Genomic DNA, 13,846 nt, shown 5'->3' on the forward strand with positions numbered 1-13,846 from the left:
GGAACAGTCCCTACCCACCACTCCTGCTGCTCAGCCCCCTGCACCGACCGCATGAGCAGCCCCTTCCCCCGCAAGCAGGAGCGGGCAGGGGGGGCCGGTGCATTGCACCTCTCCGGGGGGGCCACCTGCCAGCTCTGCAGGGGCAGCCGCTCCCTCCCACCCCCACCCCCCTCGGATTGCCTTCCCCACCGCCTGGCATCGCCCTCCGCCCCGTCCCCGGGCATCGTGCCCCGCCTGGGCCAGGGCGAGAGATGCCGCGGTGGCCTGGCCCGCCTGCTCCCGGCGGGGGGGGGAAGGACCACGGCTCAGCCTCCGGCACCCGGCAGCATCCCCCCGGGGCCCCCCAGCCAGCCGGCATGCCCCCACCCCCCGCACCCGCTCTGCAGCTGGAGCGTCCCTCCTCTTCGGCGTGCGTTTTGGGGGCTGGGGGTGGGGGTGGGGGGTGGAGGAGGGTGAGGGGTCTCTCCCGTCAGGCTCGCCCCCCACCCTTTTACTCACACGTATGCGTGGTAAATGAAAGCCCAGCCCCTCGGTCTCTCCAGCACATTGTAGAGGAAATTCTGCAGCTTGCGGTAAAAAGCATTCCTTTTGGGGGGCTTGCCGCTGCCCGAGACCCCGGAGCGGGGCTTGCTGAGGATGCTGCCCCGCTTGGTGCTCTCGGAGCCGGCGATGAGCAGCGCTCCGTCCCGGCTGGAGTCCGGGGCGCCGGGGTCCAGCCCCACGAAGCCCACCTTGAGCTTCTTCTCAGCGGCGGGGCCCGGGTAGACGCCTCCGTTGCGGGATTTCTGCACCATGGTGGCGGTCGGGGCTGGGGAGGGGGGGGAGGGGGGGAAGGGGCCGGGGGCGGCGGGGGGCTCCGCCCGCGCTCCCCGCCGCTGCTCCGCGCCCGGCGCAGCCGAAGCCGCAGCAGCCGCCGCAGCCGCTCGGCAGCGCCGCCCCGCGCCGCCCCCTTAACCCTTGGCGCGCCCCGCCGGCCCGCACCCTCCCCCCGCCAAACCTGGGGGTGCCACGCACACCCCCCCCAAAGGGAAACACACACCAGTCCCTTCCCCTCAGAAATCCAGGATCCATCCTCCCCCCCGTGCGGCCTCCGGCATCCCCCTCTAAAACCAACGGCTGGCATCTTCCCCGGGGTCCAGCGTCCCCTCCCAGAACAGGGCTCCCACGTCCCCCGCAAAACCACCAGCCACTGGGCTCCTGCAAAGGCCCCTGCGAAGGGCTGGGTGACAGCCCGCCATGGGATGCCACCCCCGCAGCTTCCACAGGTCCCACTGGCAGCGGGCACAGGTTGCCCACGGGAAGGACCCGAGCCCGTGCCCCACGACCACATGCCTGCTCGGCCACCAGCCCTGCTTAACCTCACCACAAACCCCCTCTTGCAAAGCCATCCCCTTTGTCCACACTTCCAAGGTCCAACCTGCCCTTCCTAAGACTCGGAAGCCCAAACTCAGCTCACTTCACACACCAAAAATCCACCGTCATGTGGTCACCAAGCTGCAGAGTGACCGAGCTCTCAGCACAGGCCGCCCATCTCCAGATGTGCTGACCTACATCAGCTCTTCAACAAACCTGGCTGGTTGTGGTCCAGCGCTACCATTTTCCCCCCATACACCGCGGCTGGCTTCTGCCCCAAAGAACGTTTCCTTCTGACACCTCCACAAGACTCAGGAGAAGACCCATATACCCTGCAGAAGCCTGAGATAGTGCAAGACGACGACCTGCAACCACAGAAAAATCAAGCCCAGGACCACCAACCCCTACTGCACCAAACTGTCTATCCCATGCAACCCAACAAGTCATGGACGATCAGTGAAGTGCCCGCTTCTGTATGTCCTTTGAAAGTGAGCAAGGCTTTAGGACAAGGCTTGGTGCATGTAAATAAAACTGCAAGCTCAGATGAGCAGGTGCTTTCAAGGCAAAGTACCTTGCCGCAGTGTTCTTTGTAGGGAAGCAGCCAAAATGGTTGCCCAAAGTTTCATGTCTGCAGGAACCACCCAGGGCTGGGTTCCAGTTCCCTCTGTAGCAAGGGGCAGCAGTTGTAAAACCAATCCTGCCACTCTGTAGCGTTGACACGCTTCTCCCAAAATTCATATTTAAATGATAAACTCAACATAACCTTCCAGAGTGCATTTCCCAGCTCCTGGCTTTTTGGTCCTCTCCTGCCTCAGGAGAATCACAACTAATGGACAAGAGGAGCGTTTGAGACTAAACACTTACTCCCCGGATCCTACCATGTACGTTAACAGAAGCGCCAACATGGACCAGCCCTACATTTTTATGAACAGCACATTTCCCGTGACCCATATTCTCTCCAACGCATGGCTAAAAGAGAAATCATCACTGCAAGGCAGGCAGAAGACTAAAGCTGGGTTAAATACTGGAAAAACAGATCTGCAAGTATGTCAGTGAATAAACTACTCAATTCAATGAGGGGCCATTCTATTCATTATTTGTGAACACTTGTAAGATCATTAGTGTTCTTTAATAGGGTAGCCAATTACAAATGTGCCTGGCACTAATGTACAAAGTGCATTATTATAGATCCAGTTACGCAGTCCAAAAGCAGGAAATATCCCCCTCCACCAAAAGGCCAACAACAAACAGAGGAAGCAATTTTCAATTAACAAATTCAAGATTACTAATAGTCTGTGAGCCCTAAAGAAGAATCTAAATTCATCGCACTCCTCTTTGCCTAATTAGTTGGTCTTCTGCGGTGTCACACTGCAGCAGCACAGCTTTGGGTATTGCATATCTTTGAGACCATCAAAAAACAGGAGCAGCCAAGAGAGGGGATGGGATTTGGTCCTTCCACCCTTAGCTGTGGGTGGCCTGAGGAAAGACAGGGCATGGATGCAGCAGCCGTTGCTTCATTTGGAAGTAAAACCTCAAAGACAAGCAAGGCCTTGTGAGCAAGTGGCACCAAGGATGGGCTCCTTCCATGAACAGAGCAGCCCTTGGGAGGCAGAAAAGGCCTGAAATTGTGGATGAAGACCCACACTTCATTCTCTTCACCTTGGCTTTTTAGGGCATCTCTAATTCCCTCTTTACAGATGATATTTCACGGGTTGGCACTGCAAGCTGCAGTTGAGTGTTCAGCAGCAGCATGGCTGCTTGGAGAGGGCTTTGTCTTGGGTGGCAGAAGAGTGGGTCTGGGGTCCCTGTACCAAATCATGCTAAGACCTTGAGCACATCTTCCCACTCCCTCCCCCCGCGCCCGCGTGCCAGCCCCCTAGGGGGTCTCCCTCAGCCCCCTTCTCACAGTGCCGAGCAAGCTGCAACCCTGCGAGGAGCAGCTGGCTCCTGGGAACAACTGGGCTACAAACACTGACCGAGCTGCCATGTCCTGCCACGGAGCCTGCAGCGGGGAATTTCGAAGGTGAAGTTGCTTGTGTTGCTACTTCTGCTGGGGCGGGAGGCGCGGGGGGAGAAAAGGCGCAGCCACTAACACTGTGCAAATTAATGAGGTATATAAAAGCAGTACTGGGAAGGTGCTTTTATCTGCTCCAAGGACATTATGTCTCCACAAACAAACAGAATTACTGAGTCAGTCTTTGCTTTCAACACTACTGATGGCTTTAAAACACAAATACCGTGGCAGATAGATTTCATCTTACCTTCAGGGTCTAAGCTATCAAGCTAAGTTAAGATACAGAAAGTCCATGCTCTGTCCCTTGGAAATTTTTGAAACGTAGTAAGAAATGACTGGTGTGAAATATGTAGAATGACTCCAGGGATATGTTTCTGTTTGAAACACTGAACCTGAGCCCTTTCTCCATGCCCATCCAGCTGGTGGTTTACATGAACTGTGCTACCCATAGCCTGGGCTTTGTCACAGCTTTCTTCCAGAGCTATTTTCAAAACCTAAAGCAGATGGATTTATCTCCCCTTGTACAGGAGGCTACCCCATCCCAGCAAAGCTAACCTGCCAGAGAAAAGGTGTCAACAGCTTGGTCTTCCTACACCCAGTGTCCACCCATCTCCCTCCTCTGCTTCACCTGCCCCTCACCACTCCATCTTCTTCTCCGAGCAGCAAAGGGTCCCCAGGAACCCATGTTTATTGATCAGACACCTGTCTGCTGGATTAACAGGCACTCTTTCCAGCCCACACCAAACCATTTTTAATTTTGAAACCAGAAGCCGTGAGCCAGTAGAGGTTGGTTCATACAAGGAACTCCACCTGGAAGGTGGTGTTTCGCCAGCACTAGGGTTTGAGCCTACAGAGGAAAATGCTGTAAGAAAGATTCTTGTGCATAAATGGAGAAACCTGCAGATTTCCAAAGTAGAAGGATGAGCGTAACAAGGGGATATGTAAGAACAACTGGCTATAACATAAAGCAATGCTCAGCAAAGGCTTCATCATTTGGGATTGGGGAGGTTTGGGCACAGCTGCAGAGAACTTACTTGTAGGGTGGTGAAGAAGGAACTGTTTAGATGAGTGCATGGTAAACTGAAAGGAGCCTGCTGTCATTTGAGTTGCAAGAAAATGAGGCTTTGGCAAGAGACAAATTCGCTGAATAAGCTCAGATTAGGTTGAAGACCCATGCCCTGTTTACAGGATCAAGGAACAAACTAAACTCACATTATAGATCAGGAGCTGCTAAGGACATGGGGTTAACAGCAGGTGCTGCAGCGTTACCTCACCAGTCTGAAAATCTCCCTCCTGGAGCTCTCTATGACTTGGTGGGCACTCATCAACCAAGACCAGAGACAAAGACACCGGAGCAGAAGGACTAAGGACCACCTCAAGAGCCAGAGGGCTCCAAACTGGGCAAAGAGCAAAGGCCTTTCTTGGCACTCAGTTTCAACCACAGTATCACCGCTGATGTTTTTTAACTTTTTTTTTTACCAGCCTAACATGAAGATGCACCAGATGATTGTCCAGTTTCAATCAAATCTGATAGTCATCAGCCTCAAAACTAATTAAGTTTGTGTCATTTTTCATGAAAACTAGAAGCCTAGAGAGACACAGAGGATTCCTAATGACTCCTCCTTCCCCCTCCCAAAAGGAATCCTGAAGTGTAATCTCATCTTTATTAGACGTCAGAGAAGGTGCCCAGGAGAGGACCAGCCTTCCTTTCATAGAACTTGCAAAACAATGTACTGATGAGAAGCCATGCCTCCTTCATCCTGGTGTTGACAGAGCTACTTATTTTGTGTTACATATTTATTGGATGCAAAATTTCTGTGCCACCATCCTCCTTTCTCTCCTGTTCTTAGACAGCACCTACCTCTTTGAAGGCTGTTCCAGCAAAATCCAGGACAAACCATGCTGTATGTGATCAGCTTGAGCTGCAGCTGGAAGCATCTGACTGCATGAACAGAAATCTCCCCAAGCAACACTGAATTAAACTGGAAGGTAGACACACTCACTCCCTTCTCCACTAAAAGTTTATGTTTCCCCTTTCTAAGAATGACTAAAATTGCTGAGGTCTAAATATTTGTGTGCACTGTGGCGGTCTGACTGAGAAAACCAGTTAGGAAGGAACAACTACATGACTGGATATGTGGAAGGAGAGCCAAGGAGAAAGAACCAAAGTCAGGGCAAATTCTGTCAAGTTTAACTGGGTTACACTCAGGGCACCCATAAAGCTGAAAATAAGCCCCTCAGTCACATAGGGACCAGCACCTACCCAATTTTCCTGGCACCTTGCAGCCACCCTGCTTCTTCCCACCACAACCCCCCACAGATCCTTCCCCTGGCAATTCCCCCACCAGCCAGGTCCCCTTCCCCATCTCTACACGCTTCCTTCATCAACCTCCAGCTCTGGTTCTTGCCCTAGCCTCCTCTGAGACCACGCGCAATTCCCTTTCTTCATTTACATTGTTACCTTGAAGGTATTTTTAGCCTGTGACCATGCTGCCCCTGAGCCTTCCTTTCCCCAGACTCTGTAAATTTAGCTTTCTTAGTCATCCCTCGTGTCTCCCAGCACTTGTGTTCCTCCTCCTAACCTCCTTGGTTTTCTGCCTTCTCCCTGTACCCGCAAGGACCAAAGCCACCTGACTTAAGCTACTGTCACCTCTGTGCTCCTAGACCTCCTTCCCCAAGACAAGGATGCTCCAGGACATCCCCCCCCCCGCCCCCCTAGGGCCACCACAAGCTCCTTTCAGAGGTATGAGTTGACTTAGAAGACTTCCCATCAGCAGCCCCTTTCCAGTTCCTCCAAACCAGTGCTTTGCCCTTTACGACATAACAGCTTTGTAGCAATAAAACTAACCTGGTTTCACACAGGAGCTCTTCCAGCCTGGTCAGGTCTGAGGAGCTTTAGGTCTCAGAGCAGAGGACTGACTCTGCTCCCAGTAAAGAACCCCCTAGAAGCTTAACTGGATCCTGGCTGGGACCCAGTCCCACAAAGCCCATTATATGCTTTGTTCCCATTCAAGCACCTGCCTCCCACCAACTTCAAAGCTGAATTGAAACCTGCAGGAATATTTAGGGACTGGAGGTTGTCATCAAAAAGAAAAAGCCCATACCAAAATAGCTAATAATTCTGACACATCTTATCTGAGAGATTTTATCTGGGAGATGAGCGGTGCAGGAGCACACTGGATTACTCTGTGCCTTATTCTGGGGAGGGGGCGGGGAACCAACTGAAATAAATAGGCTCCAAATGGTCCTAGGTGTCCTGGGTTAGGAGGAAGAGACCTCCCAGAGCTGGGTGCCGCTTTGGTAGGCTGCTGTGGAGATAAAAGGGGGTGTGGAGGGTAGGGCAGGGGTTGCTGCTGCAGGAGGAGTGGGGGGATTCCTGCTCTGTTGGTGATACATCACTTGGGGAGCAGTGCTGGATCACAGGGGGGTTGGAGGAGCTGAGCCTGTCCTGCCTGGTGGCAGGGACGTTGGGGTGGGTTAGCCTTAGGGAGGAGCAGGGGTGTGGGGTGCAATGCACCACCTGGGGGGTCCCTGCCAGCAGTAGGGGGGCAGCATGGGGAGCAATGGCACTTGTGGCTTTAGAGATGAAACATCTCTAAACCTGCATGGAGGAAAAACTTACCTCCTTTTTTGTTGCAACCTTTTTTTTTTTTTCCCTGGTTTTGGGTTTTTTTCTCACTGAAATCTTGTCAAAATCTCCAGGTTTGGTAAGCAAGACAACCAAACCTAATTACTAAAATACTGAGAGTCTTTAAAGCTAATAATTTTACCCTTTTGTTATTGGAAGAGTTTTTTAAAAAACTTGTGAATGTAAAAAACTGTTCCCCTTTTTTCCATCTGCTTTTTTTTTTTTCTTTTCAAGAATATCAGAAGGAAGAATAGAGGGTTTTTTTAATTTAGTTGCTTTTGACCCGTGTTTCATGTTAAAAAATGCAAGTATTCCATTGGGAATCTGCCAGGCAGACCTGGATGTCTGTGCTCCTGCCTCTCTGCCACAGCACACAATGCATCATATGTAAAGGAAAACTCCTGAAGTAACCAAACTCCCAGTTCCTCTGCACCATGAGCTTTTGCTGCAGGCTTGCTTCAGTCTTTCAGCTTGGACACCTGGGAAATCAAGAGAACATGAAGGGACAAGGGTTTATGATTTATTTATGTTTAACCTGAGGTCCTAAGGAAGGCTGGTGTATGTGCACCTGCCTCTCTTCCCTCCTTTAATAACTATGGAACTTAGGGCAATTTTTATCTTAGTTCATTAAGGGGGGGGGGGGGGGGGCACGACATTTCAGATTGCTACAAGTGAAAATAGGTGATCAGAGGGAGGACAGAAACCCTGAAATTTCCCCCTTAAGTGAGACGGTGATGTATGCACACAACTGTATTGGGTATCAGAGAACCCACCTGTGACTTTTTCAAAATGCAAATCCATGGGAAACAGGACCCCCTGGTTCTGCTGCTCATGAAACTGTTTCTTTGTGGGTTCCTCTTGGATCCCATGCGGGAAGTGCCGCAGAAGCAGCGAGCCTCTGCTGAACACCCTGGTGCCTGGGTGTTTGACCAGGCAGAAAGGACGGAGCTGGGGGGGCAGGTTCCCCCCGAGGGGGGGAAGCTATTGCTGTGTCTGCAGGATTACATTTCCTCATCTCCAGCCTTATTTTCATGCAGCTCCTGTTTTGTTCTTTCAACTTTGCCTTGCTCACACTCGTCCAAAGGATGTTCCTGTCTTCTGGGCATCCGGACGCTCTGGCTGTGCCCACAAAACGTCTCATTCAGAATCTCCATGTACTCACTTGTGTGTGCAGGCAGTGGGAAGAGCAGGGGAGGGTGGTTTTAAAAATGAGCCGTGTTGTGGCCTGACAGCGAGCTGTCAGCTGGCAACGGCTCAGCTGCCCAGGCCACCCTGCAGGAGGGACTTCACCGCCACCTGAAGAGGCGGTCTGCCTTAGCCACCCCTCCCTGTCCCCCCTCTCCAGCACATTTCCCATGGTCCCCGTGGAGATCTGTGGCCGGAGATGTCCCGAGGCACCAAAACATATTGACCAGCAGCGGCACACTTCCCTCCCAGCAATTGCTCTAATGGGAATTGCTCAGAGCATCCAAGGCACTGGTGCAGCTCCATTAATCACAGCTGCCTCCCACCTGGCACCGGTTGCCCTCGTTCGTCACCGCGGTCCTTCAGGTCAGTGCCAGGGGGAGAAATCCATGCTGTGCCCTTGGAACTGGCTGTCCTGGGAGAGGATCTTCCCATCACGCTGATGTGGGAGCAGTGGCTGGCACAGGCAACAATCCCCCTGTATTCCCGCTCCACACCAAAACACAGGCTCGGAAACCCACAGCCTTTGCTAAGTAACTGCTGTCACACCCATCATCTCCCTGCAGAGATAATATTTGGGGATCAGTCTCCCCTTTTTCCCCTTCTTGCAGCCCCATCCCAAAGGCTGGCTGCTTCCAGACTCATCACTCCTAAGTGCTCAGCGGGCAGGCGCTCGCTGCGGCTGGCCAGGATTGCAAAATGCATTTAGCAGGTATAAGGCATGAAAATAGTGCCAGACAAGGGGTGATTAGAAATCATTTAGGCTAGGGAAAATCAGGCCATCCTAAATTTGCAGGCAGCAGAGGAGTGTTTGTGGAGAGAGCTGAATTGAATTATTTGAGTATGCTGCAGTACCTCTACGTAAAACGTCTGACCCGTGGCTAAATGATACCCGGGCACTGGGAGGCAGATGGGCAGGGCTGGGTGCCTGGCCAGGAGCTGGGCTCTGGGCTGTGTTACAGCTCGGGTTTCTGCTTCAGATTAGCAATATCTTTGCACAGGAATGGAGGGACAGGCCAAAAGGAGCAAGGGGCATGCTGCATCGCCCTGCCCAGAGCTGCTGCTTTATGCTCCCGCGGCTGCTGCGAATGCACCTCAGGCTCAGACCGAAAACGTGGGTCTCAAATGGGGGGATGCAGAGGGAGGTGGTTAAAGGAAACTTCCCACGTTTGGTCCTTGACTTGTTACAAAATGCTGGGGGAGGGCCTAGCTTGCTACCCCTCTCCCTGAACCTGTACCTATCTGGGGCAGGATGGCTGCCCACCAAGGGTGGCTGATGCACTTTGTGAAGGGGGCATGATGGAAGCAGGATGGAGAGAGGAGATCTATGCAGGCACAGGAGGTTCTTCTCTGCCCTGATCAGCCTTTTTTCCCCGCTTCTGATCTGGCCCATCATCTGTTTCCTGAGGAGGCTTACTCCAAGTGTTTTGTGTTACCAACTTGCTGTACAGAAAGCCAGTCCTCAGGAAGAAAAGCCCAGGGAGGACAAAGCTCCTGCCTGCAGCTCTCCTTAGCCCTGCAGGGCTGGGCTCTGCCCAGGCTGGTGTGGGACCCCCAACCCTGAGTGCTCAGCACCATGTAAATCTGCTCCAAGAAAGAGGCCAAATCCAGCAACATGGGCTGGGGAGCAGAGCAGCCACGATTTACGTCCATGCTGGGTGGAGAGCTACCCACTGGCAGCTCAGCTTTGCAAGGTGAAATGTGCCATGAGACTGCCCATGGAGAAGGCAAGTGGCTGCTGTTGGGACACAGCCCCCAGGCAAAGATGTTGGTCAGTGATGAACTCACTTTCTGAGATCACATAGTCATGGACTTTGTGCTGCATCTGCATCATTCCCACCTCTACCATAGCTGATTCAGCATCTCCATCTCCAGCAGACAATGGCAGGACCTACTTGGGCAATGTCCTCTGGTGATGCAGGTGTTCAGGAGGCTGGAGTGTACCTTGGCCTCCCTGGCAGTCAGTGGCATCAGCCTCCAAGGTAGCAGGAATGAGATGGAAGATCAGGAGATCTCCGCTTGGTCTTCCTTCATAGTGGGGTGCGTTTTCAGATGTTATTGAAATGCTCTAGATGGCATCAAGACTTCAGAGTCAACATGAGCCAGGCAGGACCTCACTGCCCATGTGGGGTTAAGGTTCAGCAACACATACTGGGAGGGTGGCGACAGATGAAGGGAGCAATGGGAAAGGAGCTGTTTTAACTGGAAAGACTTTCTGGTGCGTCCAAGCTGCTATGCAATGCTCTGCACCAGCAGCCTGCCTGGTGACGTGCTGCTGTGCTGGGTTTCTGCAGGGACATCCCCAGGCAGACGAGGGGTTGCAGCTGATGCTTTAACTCGCCTCCAAGTGCGGAAGGGCAGCAGCCGGCTCAAATTCACCCAGCTCAGCATCTGCAGCGTGGATGCCACTTGCAGTCTTGCAAAAGCCTTATAAATTTTTTAAAGCAGCCCAAAGTGCCTGCTGAGTTGGCCAATCAACTCCAGTGGATTAAGGAAATTTATTTTAAATTATTAACAGCACACAGCCAGACACGAGGCCTGTGGGGCAGAGGTGGGAAAGGAGAAGTTCCTCTTCCTCCTTCTCTGGTGGGTGCCACCAGGGCGGCCAGCACCAGGCTGGGGATGGGCAGAGGTCTCTGCTCACACCTTGGAGGATGATCTTGTTCATGGGGTCTTCCCTTCTCCATCAGGAAACCCCAGTGAGGCATCAGTGCTATATACCATGTGCTTGCATCATGGAGATGATGTCCCTTTTGGAAACTGGATGCTGGTCTACATCCAGCACCCCTGCACCTCCCTCTCCTTCCCTCTTCTTCCAGGTCCATTGGTTTCTCAAACAACCTCTTGAAGAGCTGATCTGCAGCACCAGAGGAGAGCCAGCCTCGATGCTTTTTGACTTTCCTACAACCTCTAGTAGTTTTCCCCCCACCAGCTTTAAATTTCAGGTAATACAATCACATTTGCACACTCTGGTCCCCAAAGAAATGACAATAAGCACTTTGCAGCTCCCGAGGCTGTACCCTTCGCTTCCCTATGGATGCTCTGCCTGCCAGGGCCAGGCTGTGCAGAGGTGGCCAGGGGGCTGGATTTCCTCTCCTTGGCACCTGCTCCAGAAGGACTTTGTGCCTGTTTCCACGAGATGGCATCACCGAGACTGCTACGGAGGGGAAGCATCCGTGCGACGCCTGCAGGGAGAACGGTGATGAAAAATGCCTCCGAAAGCTAAAAAGCTGCTAGAAAAAAAACACCTCTGAGTTCTCTTTTGCGAGGTCTCAGCGCACCTGGCCGTGGCAGGGGGGGGACTGGAGGAGAAGTCAGTGTTTTAAAATGCATCTCACGAGCACCTGCCATGAGCCACGCAACGCCCACCAGCCTTTGCACCACACCGGCGGCTCTGCTGTCGACTTGAGTTCACCGCAAGGTTTGCCACGTGCCATCTGTGGCCCAGTTCAGGGTGAAGTTGGGTTGCTTATAATTTGGGTAGAGCCCCAAGATGGGTCACCTGCACCGACAGAAGCATCACCCATGGTGTGCCTGCAAGCCCTGGGGGGTCAGGCAATGGTTTGCACACAGTGTCCCATTGATCCAGCCCCAAACCTGGATCCACAATGAGTCTTCAGACCCAAGGTTTGGGTGGAGGCAGGTCATGGCTTCATTTGATTTTGATTTGAGATCCATGGAAATTCAGCTTATTTAATTTTCTTTTTTGAATCTCATGCTTTGAAGTGGGTCTAAATTATTATAGTATTATTGTTGATTCTGACTACAGAGCCTGACCCAAACTTCCGAAACAGGAGATGCTGCTGCTGCTCAACCCCTGTCTCTTCTTTCTGATCCTGCATATTACCCAGGGTACTAACCACACTGAAATCAGGCTGAAAATTTGGACCCGCTATGAGCCGTGAACAAGTTTGAGTCAAATCCTCTGGGTTTTTCTATTTTTCCTTTTCTGCAGTCACACTGTTAATTACCGCACCACTTAGGCATTGCTGCTAGAGCATCTTTCACAGCTCCCTTGGCATATTTCTATGGAAACGTAGCTATGGTTTTGTCAAACTTGTTTTTGCTTTTAAAATAGCTACAGAGGACCAGGTGCAGACTTTGCCCCTGCTCTTCTCTGTCCCTCACCTGCCCCCAAGGTTGTCCCCATTCCTGCTGTGCCAGTGGCTGGCTTCCACTGGGGACCAGAGAGCTGGAGGTTCCTGGACAGCATGGGAGGGAGGTTCCCACAGGAGTTCCTGTACCTGCTGCTTTTAAGGATGGAGGAAAACATGCACATGGTGATGTTTTCAAGCCCTGCTTGGAAATACCTGGGGAGGGGCACAAATCTGCTGTGCTGGCTCAAGAACAACATGCCTTAGGAGCTGGGAAATGCAGGAGGAGCTGGAAGATGAGATTAAACTATCAGTCGGAAAACAGACTTCTCCCACGGTTATGCTGTGCCTGAAGGGATCCCCAGGTCCCCTTCCAATTTATAGCATGCCAAGGACACGGCACTTCTTAGGGCCCAAGTACTGCAAAGACCTTGGGCATCAAATCAGTTTCTATGGATGAAGCTGGTAGATGCTGGGGGTGTTAAGAGGAGTGAGAAGCCTCAGTAGCCTGTGCACAGGGTTTTGGGGAACATGGCTCAGTGAGCAGGTACATGTCCATCTGCTGTCAGACCGGGATGTGGGATGGGGATGCTGTTGGGGGAGCAGGCAGCAGTGGCTTCATGCAGAGCTGTCTGTAATTCGGCTTGGTGTCAGCTCCTGGAGGCTCTGCCTGGGGGCACTTAGTGCTGCAGAGTGTCAGATGTTAATTAGGATCATTAAGAGCTCCTGCAACAGGAACAGTAATGATACTTGTGCCTCAAGCTCTCCTGGGAAGGACCTTGCATGGTGCCATCCTTCGCAGAGCCTGTACAAGGCATTTGCTCCTGGCCCTTGGCCGCCACGGACCTATGAGAACAGGGCTTGGGCTACCTGCTTCTCTTAAAAGCCAAGCCATGAGCCTAGAGAAGCTCAGGATGCCCCAGCACGCTTCTAACCCCACCTTCGGGGAAGGAAACACCCCTTGGACGGTCCCTGGAGCACTGTGGCAGGGTGGCAGCAGCACCCTCGCACCTCCTTCCTCCATCTCCCTGCTTTGCTGTCCCACCTCCCACTCCTTCCCCTCAAAGCTCCTCATGATGCGTTTTGGTCAGTCCTAACCACTCACCAACCACAACCCTTTGCACTGGGACAGCTGCCGCCGGGTGAGGGGGGGGGAGGCGCACACCTCGCCCCGGGCTGCAAGTTTGCAACGGGAGCCAAGACACCATCCTGGGTGAAGGCCAGGAATTTTGGGTTTTTTTGGGAGCCCCGAGTCACATCTGGGCTCCAGCACATGGGCTTCAACTGGGGAGAAACGTTCCTGTTGTATTCTTTGGAAAGGGCTGAGGGGTCTGCTATGTGTGAGGCAAAGAAGTGTGGAGAGAAGGCAATCTCGGCTGCTTCTCCCAGAACGATGCAGTAATATAAAGAACAAAAGTGATGCTGCTAGCCCTTCCAGGAGATAGGGGTATGCTACTGTCTTTTTTTAAATGGCCTAACTTTAAGAGGTTAACTTAAGGTGGTTTTGCATAGAAAACATTATAATAAAAGCCCTAATAATTGATATTAGAGGATTGAGCAGGTCAAGAACAG

General features: G+C 52.5%; 1 protein-coding gene across 7 annotated transcripts in view; it reads right to left on the reverse strand.

Annotated features, from left to right (window-relative positions):
* The window catches only part of KCNQ2 (potassium voltage-gated channel subfamily Q member 2), a 90,190-nt gene extending 76,858 nt beyond the window's left edge, over window positions 1-13,332 (reverse strand). For all 7 annotated transcript variants that reach the window (XR_013930700.1, XR_013930701.1, XM_080404010.1 and 4 more), the window contains exon 1: window positions 499-13,332. Coding sequence is in view for 5 of the 7 variants with exons in the window: in XM_080404010.1 (XP_080260136.1) it covers window positions 499-794 (296 nt within the window). In the remaining 2 variants the exon portion in view is untranslated. The remainder of the gene's footprint in view (window positions 1-498) is intronic.
* Between the last annotated feature and the right edge of the window lie 514 nt (window positions 13,333-13,846).

This window comes from Falco punctatus (genome assembly GCF_963210335.1).
Source record: "Falco punctatus genome assembly, chromosome: 10".
In the NCBI taxonomy this organism is placed as follows: Eukaryota; Metazoa; Chordata; class Aves; order Falconiformes; family Falconidae; genus Falco; species Falco punctatus.